The sequence below is a fragment of the Monodon monoceros genome, unplaced genomic scaffold, assembly GCF_005190385.1.
Source record: "Monodon monoceros isolate NGI ecotype Baffin Bay Population unplaced genomic scaffold, NGI_Narwhal_1 Super_Scaffold_12, whole genome shotgun sequence".
NCBI lineage: Eukaryota > Metazoa > Chordata > Mammalia > Artiodactyla > Monodontidae > Monodon > Monodon monoceros.
The window spans coordinates 157,894,449-157,918,631 of record NW_021703768.1 but is presented as its reverse complement, the minus strand read 5'-3'; the positions used below and the strand labels follow the sequence as shown (position 1 = coordinate 157,918,631).

At 57.1% G+C, this 24,183-nt stretch overlaps 1 protein-coding gene across 7 annotated transcripts in view; it reads left to right on the top strand.

Annotated features, from left to right (window-relative positions):
* Window positions 1-24,183, top strand: part of NFIC (nuclear factor I C) — a 65,081-nt gene that overhangs the window by 39,034 nt on the left and 1,864 nt on the right. For 2 of the 7 annotated variants that reach the window (XM_029215839.1, XM_029215838.1), the window contains exons 3-10: window positions 3,484-3,555; window positions 7,264-7,338; window positions 8,138-8,261; window positions 8,891-9,015; window positions 16,273-16,398; window positions 18,629-18,813; window positions 19,397-19,544; window positions 21,534-21,619. In XM_029215839.1, the coding sequence (XP_029071672.1) occupies window positions 3,484-3,555; window positions 7,264-7,338; window positions 8,138-8,261; window positions 8,891-9,015; window positions 16,273-16,398; window positions 18,629-18,813; window positions 19,397-19,544; window positions 21,534-21,619 (941 nt within the window). The remainder of the gene's footprint in view (window positions 1-3,483; window positions 3,556-7,263; window positions 7,339-8,137; window positions 8,262-8,890; window positions 9,016-16,272; window positions 16,399-18,628; window positions 18,814-19,396; window positions 19,545-21,533; window positions 21,620-24,183) is intronic. The other 5 variants (XM_029215843.1, XM_029215842.1, XM_029215845.1 and 2 more) reach the window with 3 other exon arrangements.

The window sequence follows — 24,183 nt, the reverse complement described above, 5'->3', positions numbered from 1 at the left end:
ACAATAAAAAGGAAGGAGATTCTGACACCTGCTACAACATGGATGAACCTTGAGGACACGATGCCCAGTGAGAGAAGCCAGACACAGAAGGACACACAGTGTGTGATTCCACTCACAGGGGGTCCCCAGAGGAGTCACATCCACAGAGACAGGAAGTAGATGATGGGGGCCAAGGGCTGGGGGAGGGGTGGGGAGTCAGCGTTTCATGGGGACAGAGTTTCAGTTTGGGAAGATGAGAAAGTTCTGGAGGTGATGGTGGGGATGGTCACAAGATACTATGAATGTACTCAACGCCACTAAACTGTACACTTAGAAATGGTTAAATGGTAAAGTTTATGTTGTGTATATTTCAACACAATCTAAAAATCAAATTAAAACAAGTTTTAATGAGATGGCCTATAATTACAGCATCATATTATTTAGAAACTACACTTATTTAAATTTAAAAAGAACTACCAGGAGTATAGGAGAAAAAAGAGAGAGAGCTTCTTCAGCCCAATAAAGGGATCTGCAGAAACCACAGCTAACATTATTCTTAGTGGTGAGAGACCGAATGGGTTCCCCCTAAGATCAGAAGCAAGATGAGGACACCTGCTCTCACCACTTCCAGTCAACAGGGTTCTGGAAGTCCTAGTCAGTGCGATAAACCAAGAAACAGAAATCAGAGGCATACAGATTAGGAAGAAAGAAATACAACTTGCCCTATTTGCAAGCGACATGATGGTTTTCGTAGAAAATCCCAAAGAATCTACCAGAAAAAGAAGAAGACTCTTAGAACTAATATGTGAGTTCAGCAAGGTTGCAGAATACAAGATTAACACCCCCAAACCAATCGCATTTGTAAATGCTAGCAATGATCAATTAGAAACCAAAATTAAAAACACACTCTCATTTACGATTGCTGCCCAAACCTACCATGTATTGAATGTCAACTTGGCACCAACCCTTTTACACTTGTTATTTACTGACTTGGAGACCCAACAAACCCTGGGAAGTGAGTTTTATTATAGTCCCATTTTACAGATGAGGAAACTGAGTCTCAAACAGGTGATATGGCTGGGCTGAGGTCAAGAGCAGTGAATAAGGGCTCCAGACTAGAGCCAGCCATAGCCTAGGGCCATGGCTTTCAAGGTAAAGTAATAGCACCCAAGACAGAAACAGCAAGGAGATAGCAATAATAGTAATAAAACCCTCCTTCCAGTTGGTGAAGTGCTTACTACATGTCAGCCACTGTTGGGGGCCCTTGATTGCATTCATTATCACCTTTTCCCTCCCGAACAGCCTCTGAGGGAGATTCTGTAATTGTGCCCATTTCACAGATGCGGGGAGTCAGGCACAGAGAGATGAGGGGTGGTGTCTGAGGCCCACAGCCTGGGCTGCCTGGTTCCAAAGCATAAGCACACAGGCAGCGCTCAAGAAACATCCCCCTTCTCGGGTAGGCCCCTGAGTGCCACCCGGGCACTGTTGCCCGCTGAGTGCGTGTGGGTGCTGGCTCCGGAAGAGGGTCTGTGCCCAAGGCCTGGAGCCCAACAGCTGGCTGCCCGGGCTGGGCCCTTCCCAACCCAGTGGCCACCCGTGCCCAGCCATGCGGCCATCCAAGCAGGACGGGCCGGCTCCAAGGGGCCGCTGGCTGCCCGAGCCCGGGAGTGGCCACAGGGCGTGGGGCCGAGCCGGGCACAGCCCTCTCACCACTGCCCAGCCTGCCCAGCCTAGTCGGCCACGCAGGGGCTGCTCAGCCCAGCCAAGGAGGGCTGCCTGCATCCGCTCCTATCGTGGATGGGGAAACTGAGGCAGGTGGGGCCGCTCCTGTGCTGTTTACAGCATCTCTGGGTCTTGCCCGCAAGTAGGTGCTCAGCGCACAGCGTGTGCAAAGGCAAAAGCGCGATGCCAGGCAGACGGCGAGGGCCTAGTGACTGTTGTGCGAAGTGTCATCATTATTATTATCCCCAAAGCAACCCTGGGTGCACTGAGGCCCCAGCAGGGGAAGTGACCCCCGCCCCCGGGACCACGTGTCCTTGGAGGTTCCCAGAGCTGGGATGGGAACGCGCGCGTCTCATCGCAGAATCCAGGCAGCTCACGCAAGCGCCTGCTGGATGTCGGGACGTAAGCACTAGCTACCGAATTAAAACAACAAGGGGCAGGGGAATTCCCTGGCGGTCCAGGAGTTAAGACTCTGCCCTACCACCGCAGCGGACACGGGTTCGATCCCTGGTCAGGGAACTAAGATCCCGCAAGCGGTGCGGACAAAAAATAAAATGATACACTACTGTGTAAAAAAACAACAGCAAGGGGTGTGGGGCGGGGCACTTTTTCGTCATTCTAACCCTCCCTTTTCCTTGTGTACAAAATGGGTACACTAACAATGCCAGATTTGTGGCTCTCTTCACGATTTAAGGGAAAGTATGAAATGAGAACAAGAAAAAACATCTGTGGTCATGTTAGGGACTTAAAAATAACAGTAATAATAATAACGGGGTGGATGTCACCATGGATCTAGAGTTCATATGTATCAGCTCCTTGCCACCTCCTGGCAACCCAGCCAGGCCTGTGAGATGCTTTCGCACATTTGAAAGAGAAAACTCTGAGGCTCAGGGAGGTTAAGCGATTTGCCTAAGGTCACACAGCAATTAGCTCTGGGCCTTGGAGTGTGGCAGGTGGGAGGGGCCTGATTCTCTTTCTCTGGCATTTGATGGTGATTCCCGCCACCTTTGTCCTTGACCTGAGAGACAAATGGGGGAGGGGGGCTAGGGGTCCTGTCTGGCTGGGCTTGTCCATTTCCTCTCCCCCGCAGTCTGGGGTGGAGGGTGTGAGGGCTGCAGAGGGGCCTGGCTCTACTCGCCCTCCATCTAGGCCTCCGGAGCCAATAACGCTGAGCTCAGCGTCTGTCTGCTTCACCCGGCTGCCAAGGAGCCTGATTATTTTTAGATAAGATGGAGGGGCGGGCGCCGGGGTGGGAGGGAGCCCCCAAGCCCGGCGGGTGGGGCCGGAAATGTCACAGCTGCAGAAATATGCCCCTCGGCCCCCTCTCCGGGGATCCTGAGTGGCAACCCAAGACCACAGGCTGGGCCCCCAGGACTCGGAAGGCAGAGGCGGTGGGGAGGGGGCCCGAGGGGCCAGGGACTCAACTCTTTGGCCCTCTGTTTTCCCGTCTGTGAAATGGGCATGAGAGTTCCCACCTCATATGGCAGAGGCAGGATTAAATGAGTTATCCTCACTTGACAGATGAGGAAACTGAGGCTCAGAGAGCACTTCCCCACGACTGAGCCCGCCCCTCCACTCGGGTTCTCGCCGTGGTTCAGGACACAGGCAGGCTGGCGCTTAGTGACCTCAGACGTCCATGACCCCCTGGGGCAGCAGCCAGGGAGGGGGCCATGCCATGCTCCAGACCACGGCGTTGGCCCAGCCTAGCACTGGGCTGATGTCTCCTCCCCTCCTGAGTGGGGGTCCCTGCGATGTCACAACTCCCCCTCCCTGTCTTTGCAGATGCAGAGCAAAGTGGCAGTCCCCGGGCGGGGATGGGCTCCGACCAGGAGGACAGCAAGCCCATCACACTGGGTGAGTCTGGAGGTGGCGGGGTGGAGGGCACGGGCCCATCCCCATCTTTTATTTAGGAATCGTTTCCGGAGCGCCCCCTGTGGGTTCTGTGTGGTCCTGCGTGAGCACCTGAGTCACTCCTCCCAGCCATGCTATGGAGTAGGTGCTGCAGTTGTTCCATTTTGCAGAGGCAGGGACTGAGGTCTGGAGACGAATATGGGCCTTCCCAGGGGCATCCAGGGAGCTGGGGTTGGAACCCCCGACCCTGAGCTCCAGCGTCTGGGCTCTGAGGTGCTCCCCCCATTGGGAGAGGCCCTGGTGGGCCCTGCAGTCTCATGGGACATTGAGTGGATGAGTAGGACAACTCAGTTCTGTGTTGCGGGTGTGGGAGCAGAGCCAGAAGGACAGAGAGGATTTGGAAGCTTCAGAGTCCCTGCTTCTACTCTGGCTCCCTGACTACTCCCTCCCACAGTCTGTCCTCCTGAAGTGGTCAGAGGGTACCCGTGAGCACCTGAGTCAGGCCCCGCCCATCCTCTGCCCACAGCCCTCCAGGGTCCCACCTCCCGGGGGTAAAAGCCCAAGTCCTCCTGCCCTCCCCTCCTCCCCTCCTCCCTCTCCCCCCCCCTCGCTCACTCTGTTCCGGACACACAAGCCTCCTCGCTGTTCCTCCAGCACACCAGGCACCACCTGTCCCAGAGCCTCTGCACGTGCTGTGCCTGCTATCTGGACAGCTAACTGCTTCCTCTTGCTCCAGATCACCCAGGTCTCAGCTCAGATGCCTCCTTCTCAGAAAGATCTTCCCTGAGCCCCTCAGCTCCAGCAGCCTCAGCTACTCTCAATCTCAGCCCTCTGTTTTATGTCCTTTCGAGGAAGTTAGTGATTGCGTATGTATTCGCTTAGTTGCTTAGTGATTGCAAATGTGTTTGCTTCTCACCTAGTGGAGCATCACCTCCTCAAGGGCAGAGGTGTTTGTTTTGATCACTGCTGTGTCCTCAGTACCTAGAACAGGACCTGGTACACAGTAGGTGCTCAAAAACCATTTCTAGGAAGGAAAAAAGGAGAGAAGGAAGGATGAAGCAGAGGGAAAAAGAGAAACTAGAGGGATAGCAGATTAGGGGCAAGGAAGGAGGAGAGATGAAAAGGGAGAAAGGAAGAAACAGCCAGTGGGTGAGGGCATCCCCGTTGGAAGGTCCGTCACAGGCATGCACAGGGAGGCTGGATGGTTCCAGGAGGTTCACAGGCCCCCAGGCCACACCTCACTGGCCATCTGTGACCCGAGTCCTCCTTGACCTCCTGTGATCCCCAGGCGCCTCCCTCCAAGCCAGATGTTCAAGGCAGGCGGCGGGGGCCATGGCGCTTGGCCTGGTCCCGTGGGGAGCTCCAGCGTCTGGTAGAGGAAATCACTTCCTCCCCGCCCGCCAGGGAGTCCCCTGGAGATGGAGCTGGGCGAGCACTGCACAAACAGGAAACCCCGGTGGGGGTGGGGCGGAGGGGCGTGCTGACAGCAGTCGGCCAGCTGGGTCAGCAGGAAGTGGCCACAGCCACTTCCCCCTGGACACTGGGAGCCACCGCCCTGTCCTCCTCGGGATGTTGTGGTCCTGAGCCTCCCATCATGGGCCTGGGCAGGTAGTAATTGCTCAATGAATGGTGGACACAAAGCTCATAAGCAGGGGGCTTGGGTGGCAGACAGCTGAGGAGCTGGGCACTGCTGTGAGCTCCCTGCGGCCACTGCTGCCCCCTGGGGGCCTGGACAAGAACTGCTCCCACCCCCCTCCCCCAAAGCCGAGAGCTGCCATTCTGTGGGTCCCACCTCCACTCTGACCACTCTCTCTGGCTCCTTCAGCTCCAGCCCTGTTGGCCTCCGATTTGCCAAGTGCATCCCAACCCCAGGCCCTTTGCACAAGCCATTCCCGCTGCCAGGAACATCGTAACCCACAGGGAGGTGGCAAAACGTCAAGTTTAATATCATCCTCATCGGGGCAGCCAGTTCTCACAAGACAGTTTCCCTGTGCCAGGTGCTGTCTGGGCACTACCCAAATTTTAACTCACGTGTTCGCCTTATCCACCCCTACCTTGAGATCTTGGTTGAATGTCACCCTCCCAGGGAAGCCTTCTCTGAGCCCTTCGTGTAAAATAGGTCCCCTCCCCAGCAGGCTCTCCCGACCTTGACTGCCTCACCACTGCTGACACATTTCACATTTAACTGAATCATCTTTAATACTTTCTTTTTAAATTGTGGTACAACACACATAAAATGTAGAATTTTAACCCTATTAAAATGTACCGTTCAGTGACATTAAGTACATTCACAGAGCTGTGCACCCATCACCTCTGTCTAGTTCCAGAACATTCTCATCAACCCACAAAGCAACCCCATCTCCATTAGTCACTCCCCCTCCCCGAGTGACCAGGAACCCACTCTCTGTCTCAGTGGATTTGCCTGTTCTGGACGTTTCCCATCAATGGAATCACACAGTGTATCCTTCTGTGTCTGGCTTCTCTCACTTCTCTCGTGTTCTCAGGGTCCATCCACGTTGTAGCGAGTTTCAGGCCTTCACCTCTTTTCACGGCTGAGTGACGTTCCCGTGTGTGGAGGGACCACATTTTGTGTATCCATCATGGTTGATGGACATTGGGGTTGTCTCCAATTTCAGCTACTGTAAATCATGCTGCTGTGAACATTCGTGTACAAGTGTTTTTGACTTCCTGCTTTTATGTGGCGTCCTTCGCCCACCCTGGGCTGTGAGTCCAAGAGGGCAGCTGCTCCTGTACGTCTCGTTCCCCACTGTGTCCCCAGTGCCCAGCTCGGGACGGACACTGGAAGTGCCTGGTAATGGGTCCTGCCTGTGAAGGTCTCTGGGTGTGACAGGCCTGCTCCCAGCTGTCTTGGGTGAGCCAGTGCTCCCGCCCTCTCGAGGCCAGCCTCAGTTTCCAAATCCATGAAATGGGTCTAAACCACCCCAGCCCAGAGAGGAGGGTCCCTCTTCCTTTGACATTAGGCGGGAATGGGTCTGGGCACACTGGGGATTTTAACTGCTGCCTGTGGACCCTCCATTCACCCCATGGTTCTGAGCCCCTGCCGTTTGCCAGGCTCTGGTCCGGGCACTGGGGACACCACAGAGCTCACAGCCTGGAGGCAGAAGGCTAAGAGACTGCAGCATTGCATGGGGTGATGAGTGAGGCAAAGGAAGCAACCTGGTCCCTCCTAGGTAGTAGCATTCATAGCTCACAACCACCCGAGATGACAGGGTGTATGGTCCCCACTTTTGAGATCAGGGAGCATCAAAGCTCAGGGAGGTAAAGTGACTTATCCAAGATCACACGCCGAGTGGGCAGCTGAGCTGAGATGTGAACCCAGGTCTGGCCTCCACTTGTGTGCGCAGCCTGCCATAGCACGGGGGCTCCCGAGGAGGGCTGGGAGGCGGTGTGAAGGCCCAGGATGGAGAAGGGGAGGCTGGCTGAGGCTGCCATGAGAAGGACTGAGCAGAGACTCAGGAAAGGAGATCCACTCCAGCTGTGTTAGGGCAGAGGAGTCCCCGTCGGCTTGGAGGAGCTGAGCTGGCCATCCTCCTGCTGCAGGGCTGTGGTGGTTGGGGAGGGGGGTAGACAGGGTGACTGGCCAGGCTGTGTCCAGCCCCCGGAGTCTGGGCAGCCTGGAGGTGTCAAGGGGGGGAACAGACCCAGCTCAGCTGGCCGCCTGCTGACCCCCATCCTTCCTCTCCTTTCCAGACACCACCGACTTCCAGGAGAGCTTCGTCACCTCCGGTGTGTTCAGCGTCACTGAGCTCATCCAAGTGTCCCGGAGTAAGTGTCCCCGCCCACCCTGTGCTGGGACCCGAGGTGGGGGGGTGGGCTCACACAGGGGAGGACTGTTGGAAAGGAGAAGTGGCTTCGGGATGGGGGCTCTAGGAGGGAAAGGGACTCGGGGAAGGAGGAGGAAGGAGCCCATCACCCTGCCCCCCTCCCCCACATCCTCTCCAGCCACCCTTGTCACCAAGCCTAAGTCTCTAGGAAGGGCGGTATCCAGGCCTTTCCCAGAGTCTAAGGTCAGGGTGACATGCTCTTCCCCAGAAAAGACTCCAGATGCTGGGTGGAAGGGCTAAAGAACCTTCTGCCCCAGTATCCCCCATTCCTGGGACCTCCCTCATCCCCCCCAGGAGACCCCAGAGCCCCCCCCCCCGCAACCTATTTCACCTCTTGTCCTCTTGCCTTACCTATGGACCTGCTGGGGACCTACCTCCACCCTCAGACACCCCCATTTGAATCCTACCCCAGGGACCTCTGGGCACTATCCTGCCTTAACCCTAACCCTTGCCCTTCCCATCCAGATCAGCAGAGCCTGGCCTCTGAGAGTTCTGGGAAGCTTGGCCTCCAGCTTTGTCTATGCTTCTGCCTCACAGTGTGACCTTGGCCTCTCTCAATGGCCTTGTTCTTCTGACCCATCGTATAAGGCCAGTTTCAGCCAAATTAGGAATCAGGCCAATCTGAGAAGTGGTTCCTTTTCGTTCTGCCAGCCCCCAGATGGCTCTCCCCACCCCTCCAAGGCAAAGTGCAGCCCTGGACCTTGTTCCTCCCTCATCCTCCTCTCTGTCGCCCTCCGCAGCACCTGTGGTGACTGGAACAGGACCCAACTTCTCCCTGGGGGAGCTGCAGGGACACCTGGCATATGACCTAAATCCAGCCAGCACCGGCATGAGAAGAACGCTACCCAGCACATCCTCCAGCGGGTATGTCCCCGGGGCCCCACCTCTGGGCACCTCACGCCCCCCCCCCTCCATCTGGCCCCAGCTGGTTCATTCCTCTCCCTGTTTTCACGTTCTACCTGGGAAACTCTTATTCATCTTTCAAAACCCAGCCCCCAAGTGACTCTTTCCCCAGCCCTGACATCCCACGCTGGGCTCCCACAGCCTCGAGTCCTACAGGCCTAGCCCCTGCGACTCCATGAGAACACAGACATCGGTTCTTGCTGAGATATGCTGTGTGATCGTGAGCCGGTCACATTCTGTTTGCCTCGGTTTCCTCACCTGCTAAGTGGGATCATAATCCTACCAGGTTGTTCTGAGGATTACAGTAGGTCAAGCGATCAGCCAGGCTTTCAGGGCTTTAGTCTCCACTCTGCTAGCTTGCTAGCTTGGCCCTCTGCCGAGTCCCTCCCTGCCCCTGGCCCCAGGTGTCCCACCCAAGTGATGGGCAGGTTAAAGCGGACGTCATCTGAGAAGCAGCCGAAAGTCCGCGGCTCGCGTGACGTCTCGCGATAGCACCCTCCTCGCCCTGCCCCCTAAGAGCCGGAAGTAGCGAAGCCCGCCGGGCCCGTCTCCGTGGTAACCGGTCGCTGGCTTCCTTCCTCGCCCCTTAGGAGCAAGCGGCACAAATCGGGCTCGATGGAGGAAGACGTGGACACGAGCCCCGGCGGCGATTACTACACCTCGCCCAGCTCTCCCACGAGTAGCAGCCGCAACTGGACGGAGGACATGGAAGGAGGTGGGGCTGGCGGCGGGGCCTGACCGACCTTCCGGTCTGGGTTACCGCGACAGTGACTACGTGTTCCGGCAGGCACTGCGCGGGCACCCCGGGGCGGAGAGTCGGCCTGGAGCCGCGGGGCGTCCTGGGAATTGTAGTCTCGCAGGTTGCGCGCGGTTGGAAGTAAAGTCCGGGTTCGCGTTCCCGGAGCTCTTTGGTTCCGCTCTGGCCGGGGAGGGTGGAGATTATCCCTTGCCCGACTTTCCTGCCCTCTGCCTATTAACGGCCCATCTCTGTGGGGTTCCTGCTATACAGAATTGACTCAGTAGCGATTCTGATCAACAGGGTGCTTCATCCTCGGGTCTGCCGTAGACCCTCAACTACAGCGTCCTGATACGTGGGTTACCTTTCCACTGGGGTCCTTCCCTGGAGTCTTTTTTTTTTTTTTGCAAGATTCCCATCTCCATGGGATCTTGCTCTCTGTGAGTCCAGTTCCATAGGAGCCCCGCCTCTTTTCTTATAGCATCCTTTTCCTGGTAGATTTTCTTGTTGCTCTTCTGTCTTCATATGGTCCTCTCCAGAGTGTCTGTTTCATGGGGCTCCTGTTCTGTAGGGTCAGCAGTTCCGTAGAAGCTTTTTTCTGTTGAGTGCTGGCTCCTCCTGATTCTTTGTTTACTTACCGTCTCCCTAAGGGCATTCTCCAAAGATTTCCCTTCTTTGGAGTTTCCATCTCCATCACAGGTTCTCATCTAAAGAATCCCTTTCTGGGAAGTCCCTGGTGGTCCAGTGGTTAGGACTCGATGCTTTCACCACTGTTGTGGCCCGGATTCAATCCCTGGTAGGGGAACTAAGATCATGCAAGATGCGCCGCGCGGCCAAAAAAAAAAAAAAATCCCCTTCACCTTAAGATTCTGCTCTTCAGTGGGCCAGCGTTGCACTTAAAGGAAATGGTTTGCAGAGGAGCCTGTGGGGAGGATGCCCCTGGCATTCCTCAGATTCTCAGCGGGGTCTGTGCCCTCCAGCTTTAGAAGCATGTCTCTACCCCGGTCCCTTATCCCTTAACAAGGGTTCACCCCACCGTATAGCCTAGTGGTTATGAACGTGGACACTCGAGTCCCCCAGCCCTTGCAGCTTCCTGGTGACCCCACCTCTCTGCGCCTTGGCTTCTTCATCTGTAAAATGGGGGTGTTAATACCTGCAGTACCCACCCCATAGGTTTACTGTGGGGATTAAGTGAATTAATGCATTTGATGTCCCTAAAACAGGCCTGGCACATAATAGGTACCCAGTATACCTTAGGATTTGTTTTCTTCTCTCTCCCTCCTCCTCTTTCCCTCTTCCCTGTAGAGTCTGATTTCTTATAAAGATCTGTCTATACAAAGTGCCATACCTATAGGATTCTTGAAAAGCAACATAACATTACAATTAAGAGGGCAGTTTCACTATAACAGAAAAGAATCTGATATATATATATATATATATATATATGTATGTACGCACACACATATATATACTTATATATATGGAACTGAAACATTTTGCTGTATACCTGAATTATTGTAAATCAACTCTTCTTCAATAAAAGAAAGAAAGAGAGAGAGAGAGAGAGAAAAAGAGGGCAGATTCAGGCATCACAGAGACCAGGGTTCAAATCCCGGCTCTGTCTTTGGCTCACTGTGTGATGTGTGGGCTGTGTAACCTTGGGCAGGTGACTTAACATCTCTGAGCCTCGGTTGCCTCATCTTCAAAGTGGGAGTGATGAAAACCATCATTCTTTTGGACAGTTGGAAGGAGGACACGATAGAATGTGACTTAAGCAACCACCTGGCACATAAGTGACCAGGAAACAGGAGAGTTTCTTTGGTGTTCATGTCTTTATAAAATTCCCATCTCTTGGAATCGGTCTCTAACACAGCTGGTTGTGACATTTGAGGTCCCAAGCCTCCTCCCTCTTCCTCATTGTGGGCTCCCAGGTATCTAATGCTGGGAGGACCTCTCTATTTATTAGGCTTTAACTTTTTTTTTTTTTTTTTGCGGTACGCGGACCTCTCACTGTTGTGGCCTCTCCCATTGCAGAGCACAGGCTCTGGACGCGCAGGCTCAGCGGCCATGGCTCACGGGCCCAGCCGCTCCGCGGCATGTGGGATCTTCCTGAACCGGGGCACGAACCCATGTCCCCTGCATCGGCAGGTGGACTCCCAACCACTGCGCCACCAGGGAAGCCCTAGGCTTTAATTTATGGGTCAGAGTGTCCCTACGGTTCTGTCTCTGTGGGTTCCCTATCTTTCTAAAGTTTGTCTCTATAAAGACCTGTATTCAGTAAGCTTTAAGTCTGATTGTAGATAACAGAAAATACAAAAGGAAGTGCATTTCTCTCACAAATAAATGTCCAGCCATCAGCCGCCCTGGGCAAGTGTGATGTGAGGGACTCAGTCTCCTGCCTTATGTGCCACTGAATGTGGTTTTCATTCCTACCTCATGGTCCAAGGTAACTGCTGGAGCTCCAGCCATCATGTCTGCTTTCCAGCCAGCAGGAAAGAAGGGTCAAGTCTGGGCATGTCCTCTCCCTTTAAGAATAATTTTCAGAAGGTGCACTTACCCCTTCTGCTTATCTCTGGGCCCCTGAGTTAGTCCTAAGGCCATACTCTGCTGCAAAGGATGCTGGGAAATGTAATCTTATTTGGGTCAATTATGTGCCCATCTCACATCAAGGGTTCTGTTACTAAGGAAGAAGGATAAAGCAGATATTGGGAGACAGTTAACTTCTGCCCTATCATTTACTGATTGGGAACTCAAAAGCACCTCTCACTAACACTGTGATTGAAGAGGTTGTCTACATATAAAGTGAATACTATTTGGAGCTGAAAGACAGCCTGTGCTGATGTAGCCACAGCAGCCCTGAGAGGAAAAATTGTAGCTTTAATTGGAAAAAGAGAAAGGCTGGAAATAAAGAACCCAGCATTCAATTCAGGATGCTCAAAAAAGAAAAACAAAATTTTAAAAGGAAGGAAATGCTAGAGAGAGTCACTGGGGCTTGATCCAACCTTCCTACACTGAGAATAAAGTGGCCATGACGGGGGAGGACAAAGAGGGAGCCTGTACCAGCTTCTGGTGTGCGATGGGGAAATCACAGAGCTGGAAGGGAATGCCAGAGGGGGTCAGTCCTCCTATAGCTCCCATTGGTTGCCTCAGGTGATGGCAGACTCACTCCCTCCTGTGGGAGTCTCAGTACAAACCTCTAGTGTGTGCCTGCCCCTGCCTTCCGGGTGCTCACAGGCTCGTAGGGAGATATGAATTCTATCTTTTCCTCCCTCTCTTCTCCCTCCCTCTTCTTCCCCTTCCTGCCCATCCTTCTCCTCCTTTTTCTCCTCTTCCTGGCTTCCTCCGGCTTCCTGTCTAGACAGTCCCCAATTAGCTGTTCATTAAGGGGGTTAAGCTGATTAGAGTACTCTCTCCCTTCCTCCGCTGTGGCCACCATGGGCAGCGCCCAGCTAACCCCCCAGCCCCAGCCTCCTCACTCCGGTGCCCTGGAGGGGCAGAGGCCTGGGGGAAATCTTGCCAGCCCCGCCCAGGCAAGACCCCTGCAGCCACATCTCTCCGACCCCATACACCAGCTTCCAGCCCTTTGCCCCTTCCGTGCCCGGGCCAGGAGCACCAGGAGTGCCCTTTCTCCTCCTGGCCACATTCTCCCAAGGCCTTCCCTGATTACCCAGCCAAGCGGGGCAGAAAGGGGGTCCCAGAGTGCTTTGCTCTTGCTGCTTCTGTGACCCTCCCCCAGGGAACATGGGCCTCCCACAGGCAGTTATTATATGGAGTGAAGCAGGGAACTCCAATCTCTCTCCTCTCCCCCCATCTCTTTCTGAACTTGGAGGGCAGGAGGGGGTGGCAGAGCGTGGCCTGAGGAGTTACAGAGTTGCCTTTGAATCCCAGCTCCACCACTTCTTGGCTCCCCAGGACCTCTCAGAGGGTCAGTTCTGCCCCCAGAGGACACTGGGCGGTGTCCGGGACGTCTCCAGCCATCATGACTGGGGGGCTCCTGGCATCCAGTGGGTGGGACCAGGGACGCTGCTCCACACCCCACAGCGCCCAGGATGGGACCGCTGAGGATGACCGGTGTCAGCAGTGCTGGGGGTAGTGGGGGAGGCCATCCCACGTGCTAAGTGCCCAGTGAGTGGTGGCTGATCCCAGCAGAACTGCGCTCCGTCCACCCACCTGTACACTCCACACACTCTCTGCCCACCCTGTGTTCCGGGCCCTGGAGACCCAGTGGTTGCCTGCAGTGGGCCCCCCAGGGGAGCTGGCACTGCAGGGGGACAGGCTAGTTTGTCAAGCAGACGGGTGGGTGCTCAGATGGGGGATGTACAGGCCCACCTGTTAGATGAAGCGTATGTGCTTAAACGGGGGACAGACAGGCACGTGTGACAGGCACGTGGAAAGATACTTGGGGGTGGGCACCTACAGGCACGTGCGTCCGTTAAGGTTTGTGTCTTCGACGGGAGACGTAGGGGTGCTTGACGCTTACGTGGAGATATGTATGTTAATCAGAAAGATGGCCACTCGGATCGGGGAGGTCAAGGGCACGCCTGTTAAATGGAGAGACGCGTGCTTTGATGGGGCATGTACGGGCACTGTGTTAACCAACATCGGTTGCTCACGTGGGGCCATTCGCAGCATGTTTGTTCAGATGCAGGAACGCAGGCAGGAGAGTGACTCTTTCTTGCAGCGCCGGGCGCCCCCCGCCCCCCTCCTGGACCCTGGCTCCCAAAGGCCCCATCTCAGGAAGCTCTAGAAGGGCCTACGGAGGTGCAGCTGGGGGCAGGGTCCACGCCAGGCTATTTCCATCCAGGACAGGCTGTTCTAGGAAATCCTAAGTGAGCGTCTGACAGCCGTAACCTCATTCCCCCTGCAGCCCTGAGCCAGCCGGGAGCCCAACACAAACACACACATGCACGCACGCACGCACGCATGCATGCACGCACGCATGCACACACACACAGCAGGGCCAGCCTCCTCCCTGCTGGCCGCCCTGGATGCCACCAGCTCCTCCTGTCCCTGGGAAAGCCCGGGCCTGTACCCAAGGCCCCGCTTGGCCGCCAGGTCCCTCTGGGCCGCCAACCGCATCCCAGGACACGCTCCCCCGCTCACACACTGATGCGCACCCAGAGCCGACCAGGGCAGCAGCGTCTGTAACAGCAAAAGCAGATGGTGGCCTGAGTGCCCGTCAGGGGGCTGGTTCCCAGATCTGGCTCACCCCTGGCCGTGCCATCGCAGAGAATGAAAGCACCCCACGTGGAAATGCCACAGTAGGGGTGGGGGGAATGCAGCAGCATCTCAGGTGGGACAGCCCTGGGGACCCACGCAGATGCCCACTCGCAGAACCATCAACCCGAGACCCCAGAAACGGTGGCGGGCCTTGGAGGAGGGCGGGGGTCCTAACTGGGGCGGCTCTGCCCCAGGGGACACTGAGCCATGTCTGGGGACATCTATGGTTGTCATGACTTGGGGTGCTCCTGGCGTCGAGTGGGTGGAGCCAGGGAGGCTGCACCACACCCCACGGTGCCGAGGACGACCCACAGAGAATGACCCCGGCCCTGATGTGTGCAGCCTGAGAGGCCACCTTTTGCGGGGTGGCAGGCAGTGTGTCCCTAGAGACTGTCATACTGGGTGAAGTAAGTCAGAGAAAGACAAGTATCACATGATACCGCTTATGTGTGGCATCTAAAAAAATAAAAGGTACAAACGAACTTATTTACAAAACAGAAGTAGAGTCACAGATGTAGGAAAGAATCTTATGGTTCCCAGGGGGCAAGGGAGAGGGAGGGATAAATTGGGAGATTGGGATTGACATATACACACCACTCTGTATAAAATACCTGGCTAAGGGCTTCCCTGGTGGCGCAGTGGTTGAGAGTCCGCCTGCCGACTCTTTGAGAGTTCGTGCCCCGGTCCGGGAAGATCCCACATGCCGTGGAGCGGCTGGGCCCGTGAGCCATGGCCGCTGAGCCTGCGCGTCCGGAGCCTGTGCTCCGCAACGGGAGAGGCCACAGCAGTGAGAGGCCCGCGTACCGCAAAAAAAAAAAAAAAAAAAAAAAAAACCTGGCTAATAGGGACCTGCCATGTAGCACAGGGAACTCCACTTAGTACTCTGTGGTGACCTATGTGGGAAAGGAATCTAAAAAAGAGGGGATACATGTATGTGTATAACTGATTCACTTTGCTGTGCCCCTGAAGCTAACGCAGCATTGTAAATCAACTAGACTCCAATAAAAACTATTTAAAAAAAAAAAACAACCCCCACCATGTGTGGATCCACTGCGGGCCTCAGTGGGTGTGTTTCACTGTAAAATGGATTTTAAAACAATTCCTAAACACGTCTATCTCCAGATCCCCACATCCCCAGAGCCCAATTCCAGAGAAGGGGCCAGGCCAAGGACTCTGCCTTTTTTCAGACACGTCGTCATCCTTTGCTGTCACTAGAAAAAGCCTCTGCAGAGGGGGGTGGGAGTGGGGGGTGGGATGCGGGGGGGCGGGGGGGGGGCATTCATGGTTCTTCAGGGCGGACGTGTGCCCCGCATCTCTGGGATCCGTCTTTCATGTCATGACAAGGCTCCCCCTGAGCCAGCGCCCATTCTGTGCCACGGCCTCCACGGAGGCTGTATGTGCCCATTTTACACCTTTTATTAATTGAGGCCGAGCTGGAGACCTTCTGGGTTCCCCAGGGCCACCGGGGTAGATAGTGAGACCCCCGTCTGCAGAGGAGTGGCAGCAAGTAATTCCAGTGCGTGGGTGTGTGCCAGGCCCTGATCTAACGGCTTTACCTGTTGTATTGCATTTAATACTCACGATGACCCTACAGGGAAGATTCTGTCCCCTGGGTAAGGATCGGTGGGGGGGGGCACAAGCACAGAGCCACTTGGGCTTTGGGGCTTTGGACCAGTCCTCTGCCCACCCCGCGGCCTTCTCCAGGGCTCTGGTGTCCCTGGGGGCAGGGGGCAGCCCTGAGCCGACTTATGTCTGGAAGGAGAGAAGGTGGGGGCCGGACTCTGTCGTCCAGGGGCCCGTGTGGCGTCAGACTCCTCCTCCCGTGGGCCGTGTGACCCTGGGCGGCCCCCTTCCCAGCTCTCAGCCTTGCTTTGCCCCCCCTTACAATGGGCTCCCAGCCCCTCGTCCATGGGTTGCTGGGAGAAGTGGGGGCAGGGGCTCTGCGGGGAGGTGCAGGGGTCCTGGGAGTGGAATAACCCTGCCTGCCGGCCTTTGACCCTCTGGCCCTCCCCGCAGGCATCTCATCCCCGGTGAAGAAAACAGAGATGGACAAGTCCCCTTTCAACAGTCCGTCTCCCCAGGACTCGCCCCGCCTCTCCAGCTTCACCCAGCACCACCGGCCCGTCATCGCCGTGCACAGTGGTGAGCACCGCGGGCCCCGGGCGGGGAGGGGCGGCTGAGCCCTCTAACCAGGCCACTTATGGCCGGTGAAGTCCCACCGGCTGTCTGACCACAAGTCCTATTGCTGTAGCCTCCCACCCGGGCAGGAAAGCCTGCAACTGCCATGGTAGAGAGCACCTGGGCCTGACTCTTTTGGGGCCTCAGTTTCCCCTTCTGTACATGGAGGTGCAGCCCGGGACTCACCCCTTAACCTGCTCCCCATGTGTCATACTCAAGCGGCCCACCGACGGACCCCGGGGCGGAATGGCCGCAATAGGAGGCAGACACGCAGAAGGACACACACAGGCCACACAGGGGTACGGGAGCTCTCAGCCACACAGACAGCGTGAGGTGTGAGCTGAGCCCGTCACCCGTCCACTGGGCTCATAAACGTCCCCCTCCCAGGGCTGTCCATAGGACCAAATGAATTAAATCACAATGAGTTAGATAAAAGCTTGAATGTCACCTGTTGCCCCTTGGTTGTGATAATGATGATTTAGTTCCATACAAGGGCAAATACACATACAGGGCAGAGGCAAACGTCAAAATAGCACAACAGTTTAGACTAGGAGCCGGCCAAGCAGGCCCCCCAATTGCCACCGTTCTTGTAAATAAAGTTTTATTGGCGGAGGGCCACACCCATCTGTTTACATGTCATCTGTGGTGGCTTTCAGGCAACAAGAGCAGAGTTGAGTAGCTGCATCAGAGACCCTATGGCCTGGAAAGCCAAAAGTATTTACTGTCTGGCCAGGGGCTAGAGAGAGAGGAAGGGGGAGTGACCACTAGTGGACACAGGGCTTCTTTTGGGGGCAGTGAACTGGTTCTGGAATTACGAAGTGAATATACTAAAAGTCACTGACTTGTTTAGAAAAAGAAAAAAAATAGCAAATACCACACTGGAATATTACTCAGCCATGAAAAGGGGTGAGGCATGGACACTCGCTACAACGTGGATGGACCTTGAGACCACAATGTTCAGTGAGAGAAGCCAGGCACAGAAGGACACACAGTGGGTGATTCCATTGATGGGAAATCCACAGACAGAGAGTGGCTTCCTGGTTGTCAGGGGCTGGGGGAGGGGATGGGGGTGGTGCTAATGGGGACGGGGTTTCCTTTCAGGGGATGAGAATGTTCTAAAAGAGATTGTAGTAATGGTCATACAGCTCTGTGAATGTGCTAAAAAAACACAGTGAATTGTACACTTTAGAAGCATGGATTTTATAGTGTGCAAATAATATCTCAATTAAAAAAAAATATTGACCCACCAGCCATTTATGGAAAGAGCTAGCCGAGCCCCAGGTCAGGGTGTGGCCAGTCAGGCTGGGCTCGAACCCTGGATCTGCCACCTGCTTGCTCTGTGGCTGGGGCAGAGGACATTCCCTCTGAGAGCCACGGTCATCCTCTGTGTTTTTTTTTTTTTATTATTATTCAGTAGTCAGGACCTCCTCTGACCACAGCCGGGAAATGTTCTCTCTGATTTTTTTTAAAATTAATTAATTAATTTACTTATTTATTTTGGGCTGTGTTGGGTTTTCATTTCTGTGCGAGGGCTTTCTCTAGTTGTGGCAAGTGGGGGCCACTCTTCATCGCAGTGCGCGGGCCTCTCACTATCGCAGCCTCTCTTGTTGTGGAGCACAGGCTTCAGATGCGCAGGCTCAGTAGTTGTGGCTCCCAGGCTTAGTTGCTCCACGGCATGTGGGATCCTCCCAGACCAGGGTTCGAACCCGTGTCCCCTGCATTAGCAGGCAGATTCTCAACCACTGTGCCACCAGGGGAGCCCCCATCCTCTGTCTTAAAAAAAGACGTGATGGGAATTCCCTGGCGGTCCAGTGGTTAGGACTCAGCGGTTTCACTGCCGACGGCCCAGGTCCCTGGTTGGGGGACTAAGATCCTGCAAGCCAAAAATAAATAAATTTAAAAAAATAAAAATAAATAAAAGTGCTCCAAGGGGTGACGCCAGAACTCTGTGGGGGTCACAGTAGATTCATCGAATCTGGGCGTGTAAATGACAGCAGGGCCTGGTCATGGCAGATGCCACTGGGTCTACATATTCGTATTATTCAATACAATTCGTATTATTCAATTCAATACATATTCATATTATTAAAGGTGCCACAGCGTGGGCGTGAGGCACACCCACAAACACAGTCATTCGGAGACAGGGCGGCCTGGCGGGAGCCCCTGGTGACCACTGCCCCCCTCCTCTCCACAGGGATCGCCCGGAGCCCTCACCCGTCCTCGGCCCTGCACTTCCCCACCACGTCCATCCTGCCCCAGACGGCCTCCACCTACTTCCCGCACACGGCCATCCGCTACCCACCTCACCTCAACCCCCAGGACCCGCTCAAAGATCTCGTGTCGCTGGCCTGCGATCCGGCCAGTCAGCAGCCTGGACCGGTGAGTTTGGGGGGCACGACCTCCCTGGGGCCCTGGCGCGAGTGTCAGGCAGCCCTTCCTCCGCCAGGGCAGCTTCTGTTTTACAAACGGCGGGGTCCACAGCCCCTGGAGCCAGACCGGGTGGGAATTCAGGCTTTTTCAGATGTCTGAGCGGACGGTATTCTAGGAAGCCCCCAAATCAAACACGGTTACGGCTGAGCTCAGGCCGCCTTTGGCCAGACTTCCACCAAAGCTTTTGGTGTCCGGAGCCTTTCAGATCTGGGAACTGCGGGCGAGGTGGTGGATGAATGAATGCGTACTCGCGGCAAATGCGGGGAGATGCGTCTAGGCCGCCCATGAGGTCCAGCGATGCTATTTAGGAGGCGTGGAAGGAAAGCCAGTGGGTACACAGTAGCCTGAGGAGGCAGGGAAGGCATGGCGATCCCAGGATGCTGGAGGCCTGCGGGGTCAGGCGAGCACCGGGCACCCACCAAACTCGTCCCGGCCGTGCCCACCAGGCCGGTCCACAGCCCCGGGGTGGACGGCAGCCCGAGGCGGAGGGGGCGCCCGCCGCCTTAACCACCTGTCTCTCTGTTCCCCCCAGTTAAATGGAAGTGGCCAGCTCAAAATGTCCAGTCACTGCATTTCTGCTCAGATGCTGGCACCCCCGCCCCCCGGGCTGCCGCGGCTGGCGCTCCCCCCCGCCACCAAACCCACCTCCGAGGGAGGAAGCTCGTCGCCGACCTCGCCCTGTAAGCACCCGGGAAGGCGTCCCCGAGGGGCCCCTCCCCTCCCCGGCCCTGCCTCTGGGGTCGGGGTCTCAGGCCCAGCCCAGTGGGTACCGGCGAGTTTGGTGGGTCCCCAGATGGAGGCCTGGGGCCCACGTGGTCAGGTACACAGGGCCAAGGCAGCCTGAGGGGATGGCCAGGGGCAAGTCTGGGGTCCACCCCCATTGGCCGAGTGGCCTGGGGCCCCCGTGTCCCCCCCTCTGGGCCTCTAAACCCTCTTCCGTGCAACAAGCAGCTGGCAGTAGGTGAAGATCTCAAACTGGAGGTGGGAGGGCCCGACCCGGCCCCCAGAAGCCTTTTGTCTGAGGAAAATGAGAATCTGTTGTGGTGATGGTGGCTTTAAAATCAGGACATCTCACATAGAAATTCCAGAGTTCCGGATTCTCCGGGGAAACTGGCCCCAGTGGGCCCTGTTCCTGCTGGTAACCTGGGCTGGGCCACAACTTTAGACAGGACACACCCTGCCTGCCCACCTGACCCCAGGAGGCCCTGGGTTGGCTGCCTCGCCTTCTATAACTTTCTGCTCTCTGGATGTGGGTCCAGGTGGTAGCCTGGTGGGAGACCCTGGCTTGGTCTCCTAACCTTCTAGAACTTTCCACCCTCTGGATGTGGCTCCAGATTATGGCTCACCAGCCCCCAGGGCACCTCCCCCTCCCCCACCACCCCCAACCCCAGTCCAGGGCTGCTCCAGGCTGGGAAGAGGTTCCTAGAATTCCCATCCTGGGGTCTATCTACCCCATCAGTGGTGGCTCTGCCCCCAGCCTCTCCCTAAATCCCCTTCCTCTTTGGGTGTCTCTCCCTCGCTCCCCAGATGAGATTCCTCACCCCACCCAAGCAGGAGGGGCCAGCCCTCCCATCTGGGCCCCATCGGCCCCCCTCCCCGCATTCAGCACCCCAGTATTTCTTCCCCAGCATCCACTGCCTGCCGAGACCCGGGGCAGCCTCACGTGCAGACGGGCTTTCTCCAAACACCATGATGGAGCACAGGGCACTGGGTTGCAATCCTGCCCCTGCATCTCGCTCCCTGTGTAACCTTAGGCAAACATCCTCCCCTCTCTGAGCCTCAGTTTTCTCAGCCGCAAAATGGGAGAGTCACCAGAGGGTGGTGGCGAGTGAGTCAGTGCAATAGATCAGGGAGAACGTTTAGCGGGAGGCCGGGTGCAGAGGACAGAGTCGGCATGCGGCGCTGGTCTTCACCTACTCTCCCTGCTTTCTCATCTGTGAAATGGGCATAATGTTCATGTCTGCCGCGTTGAGGCTGCCGAGGGTTAAAATGGGATAGTGCCCAGTGCCTGGCTTACTGTGACGCTTAATAGACGAGGGAGAAACACGGATTTCTTCTCCTTCCTCTGCACCGGCTTCTGAACTGCAGGTGCAGCCTGCTTCCCAGCCCCCACCCCCAAATCCCCCAAGCCTCACCACCTCCCACTTATCTGCACCCTGGTGGAGACCACATGGGGACCCTCCCGCCACCCCGTCCCCTCCCCAGCCTGGGTTGCGAATCATTCACTCACCGGCAAAACATAGTGCGATTAAAATATAATCATATATATATATGTGCACACACGCAGCCTTCCCCATGCCCTCTCCAGGAGGGAAATTAATAAATAAAACGCCCTCAATAATTCATGGCCCCCCACGCGGCGGGATGCAGGCCGCAGGAGCAGGATGGACCAGGCAGTGGAACACTGAATAATTCACAGGCGGTTTCTGGATTATGAAACTTTCGTCCTGCGCCTACCCTCTCAGCAGACACCTACCCGCGTGACCCCGGGGGCCCGAGACCGTGGGCTTTTCGGGGTGCCTGGACCATCGGGGGAGGGCGGCAAGCTCGGAGGCACCGGCTGCTGGGTATGAAGGCCCGGCTGTGTGACCCTGGGCAGCGGCCACCCTCTCTGGTGCTCCCGCGTCGCCCCCGCGCTAACGGGCTTTCGGTCTCTCTCCTCCCCGCAGCCTACTCTACGCCCGGCACGTCCCCTGCAAACCGTTCCTTTGTGGGATTAGGACCAAGGGATCCAACGGGCATTTATCAGGCACAGGTAGGGGCCAAGAGGCCGGCTGGTGGGGGGGTGGGAGGGGCAGGGCAGAGGGGCCGGCCTGGGCGCGCAGGTAGAGGCCGGCCTGCTGGGTCCCGTGCCGCTCCCGCCAGCCGCACCCCTGGCACGGTGGCCAGCCTCCCAGCCCCTTCCAGGGCCTCGAGCCCACGCCCGGGGACGTGGTATGGCCCCAAATCCTGCCAGGGGGCACTCCTGGCAGAGCTGCTGTGGGGCTGGGATTTTCACCGCCCTGGCCCCATTTGTACCTATGGGAAGACTGAGGCTCGCAGAGGCAAGGGGCTTTGCCCAGGATCACACAGCGCTTCAGCCCAGGCTTTCAACCCCCCAGCCTTCATCCCCTCCCACGCCGGCCGGAGGGGGGGACCACAGGAGAGGGAGGGTAGGGGGTGCCAGAGGACCCCAGGACAGCAGGGGCAGGTGGGAGGCTGAGGCAGCCCATGGCAGGGGGCGGGGCCTCCTGGTAGGGCCTGCAAGCCCCCAGCCCTGGCTCCAGCTTGCGAAGTGGGAGTGGGGTGGCAGAGGCGGCGTGAGCATCACTGCAGCTGAGCGCACGCCAGGGCGGGGGCGTGAGGCTGGCTGAGGACGAGACGAGGAGGCTCAGAGAGGAGGAGTGAGTTGCCTGAAGCTGCACAGCAGGGCAGGGCAGAGCCTTGATGTGTCTGGAACTGAGACTCATGGCTCCCAGCTTCTCTCGGGGTGGGAGGTGGCCTCAGCCCCTGCCCACGTGTCCCCGACACCCGCCTTTGGGCCAGGGTCCACATCTGTGTTGCGTGCAAGCCGGGAGTGTGTTGGCAGGGGGTGTTCAAGGGTGGTGGCTGGACCCCAGAGCCATGCTCCCTGGTGCGTGTTGGGGAGGGGGTCACGGGATATGAAACAGCCACCAGCTGCTCCAGGCCCAGTGAGGCCCAGACACACAGAGAAACCTCTTCAGGGCTGCCCAGCATCTCCAAATCCCCAGAGCCATAGAGTATGGGGATTTGTGGGGTCCCCAGGGGTCAGGTTCGGATCCTCGAGCCACTTTGGGAGGGTCCCCCGCAGTGGAGGTCGTGGGGAGGCGGTGGCGTGGTAGCCACACCCCCGGAGACGAGGATGACACCAGAATCAGCCACGCTGACCATCCACCACAGCCTGGACCCCTGGCGACCATCTGAGGCTGGCCAGGTTGCTGTTGGCAGCTCAGGGGGACAGAGTGGGTGGGCAGGACCTGGCTATCCCCCTCCCTCCCTGCCCAGACTTTAGCTGGGGGTGCTGGGGTCAGGGCACCAGGGCTAACTGCGGGGAGCTCTGAACCTCAGTCTCTTCTTCTGGCCTTGGGCACCTCCTGGGAGTCTTTGAAGGGTCTGGAGCATTAGGGGACCAATTTTACCCAGAAAGGGCACTGAAAGGCCAAGACCACCCCACACACCCTCGCACACCCAAACTGTAAGTGTCCTGCTTTACAGAGCCCCAGCCAGGATCCGACAGAGGGGGTCACTTGGTCAGGGTTACCCACCGAGCTGCGGTGGCCCCAGGATTCCCCGCCTTGAGTTTTGGGTTCTGTCCTGGCCTAGACACCCCTGCCCCCCGGTGCTCAGGGAGCCAGGCGTTTCCTCTCCCACCCCCACCTGACAGCCCTCCCCGCTGGAGGCTGGGAATGTCCTAATTGCTGCAGAAAGCAAAGCTAATAAAAGTGACAGGGAGGGGGCCCTGGCCCCTTAACCCTTCCCCAGCCTCCCCCCCACCCCATTGTCAACCCCTGCATGGGGGGACGGGGGACCACCCGGAGCCAATGGCCTGCAAGGGGAGGGAAACCAAGGTGCCGGGGAGGGGGGCACCTTTGGTCACCACCCACCTTGGCCAGCAGGCCCCGCTGGGGACCCAGAGAGAGTGGGTCTGGGGCTGTGGAGGAACCTGGGGGTCGGGGGGGCGCATCCAGGGCCCTGCCTGGGTGGGGAGGGGTGAGAGCCTGGTGTCAGGTAGAGTAGGGTGTCCAGGCAGGGGCATCAGCACTGCCAAGGGCTGGAAATGATGGGGAAAGAGCCTGAATGTGGAAGACCTCAAATGCGGGCTTTGGCCTGGGGGCCGAAGGGAGCCACTGAAGGGATGAGAGCGAGGCAGGAGCACAGCCAGGGCTGGGAGTTGGAAAGAACTTCGTGGGGCTGGTGGGGGAGGGTGGCACGGAAGGTGACAGACGGATGAGAGACCCCAAGGCTTATGGAAAAGGCGAGGCCCCCCCATCTGGGTCTGGTGGAGGACCCCGCCAGCACCACGCAGGCAGGACCACGGGTCCCTGGACTAAGGGCACCCAAGTCCCCCGGTGGGTTCAGCCCCCCACCCCCGGCAGACCCTGGAAGGAGGGAAGGGTGGGAGGAAGGGGCCATGAGACCCGCTCCCCGCTCTTGGAGCCCCTTTGCAAAGGGCTCAGAGCCCAGAGGCCTCTCCTTTCTGGCCCAGTCAGCACTTCCTCCGCCTTCATTATTCCTGGCCGGTTGGCTTTCCTCTGCCCCCACCCCCGGCCCCTGCCTCCCAGCCTGCAGCGGCTTCTCTCCCCGCACCACCTGCCCTTC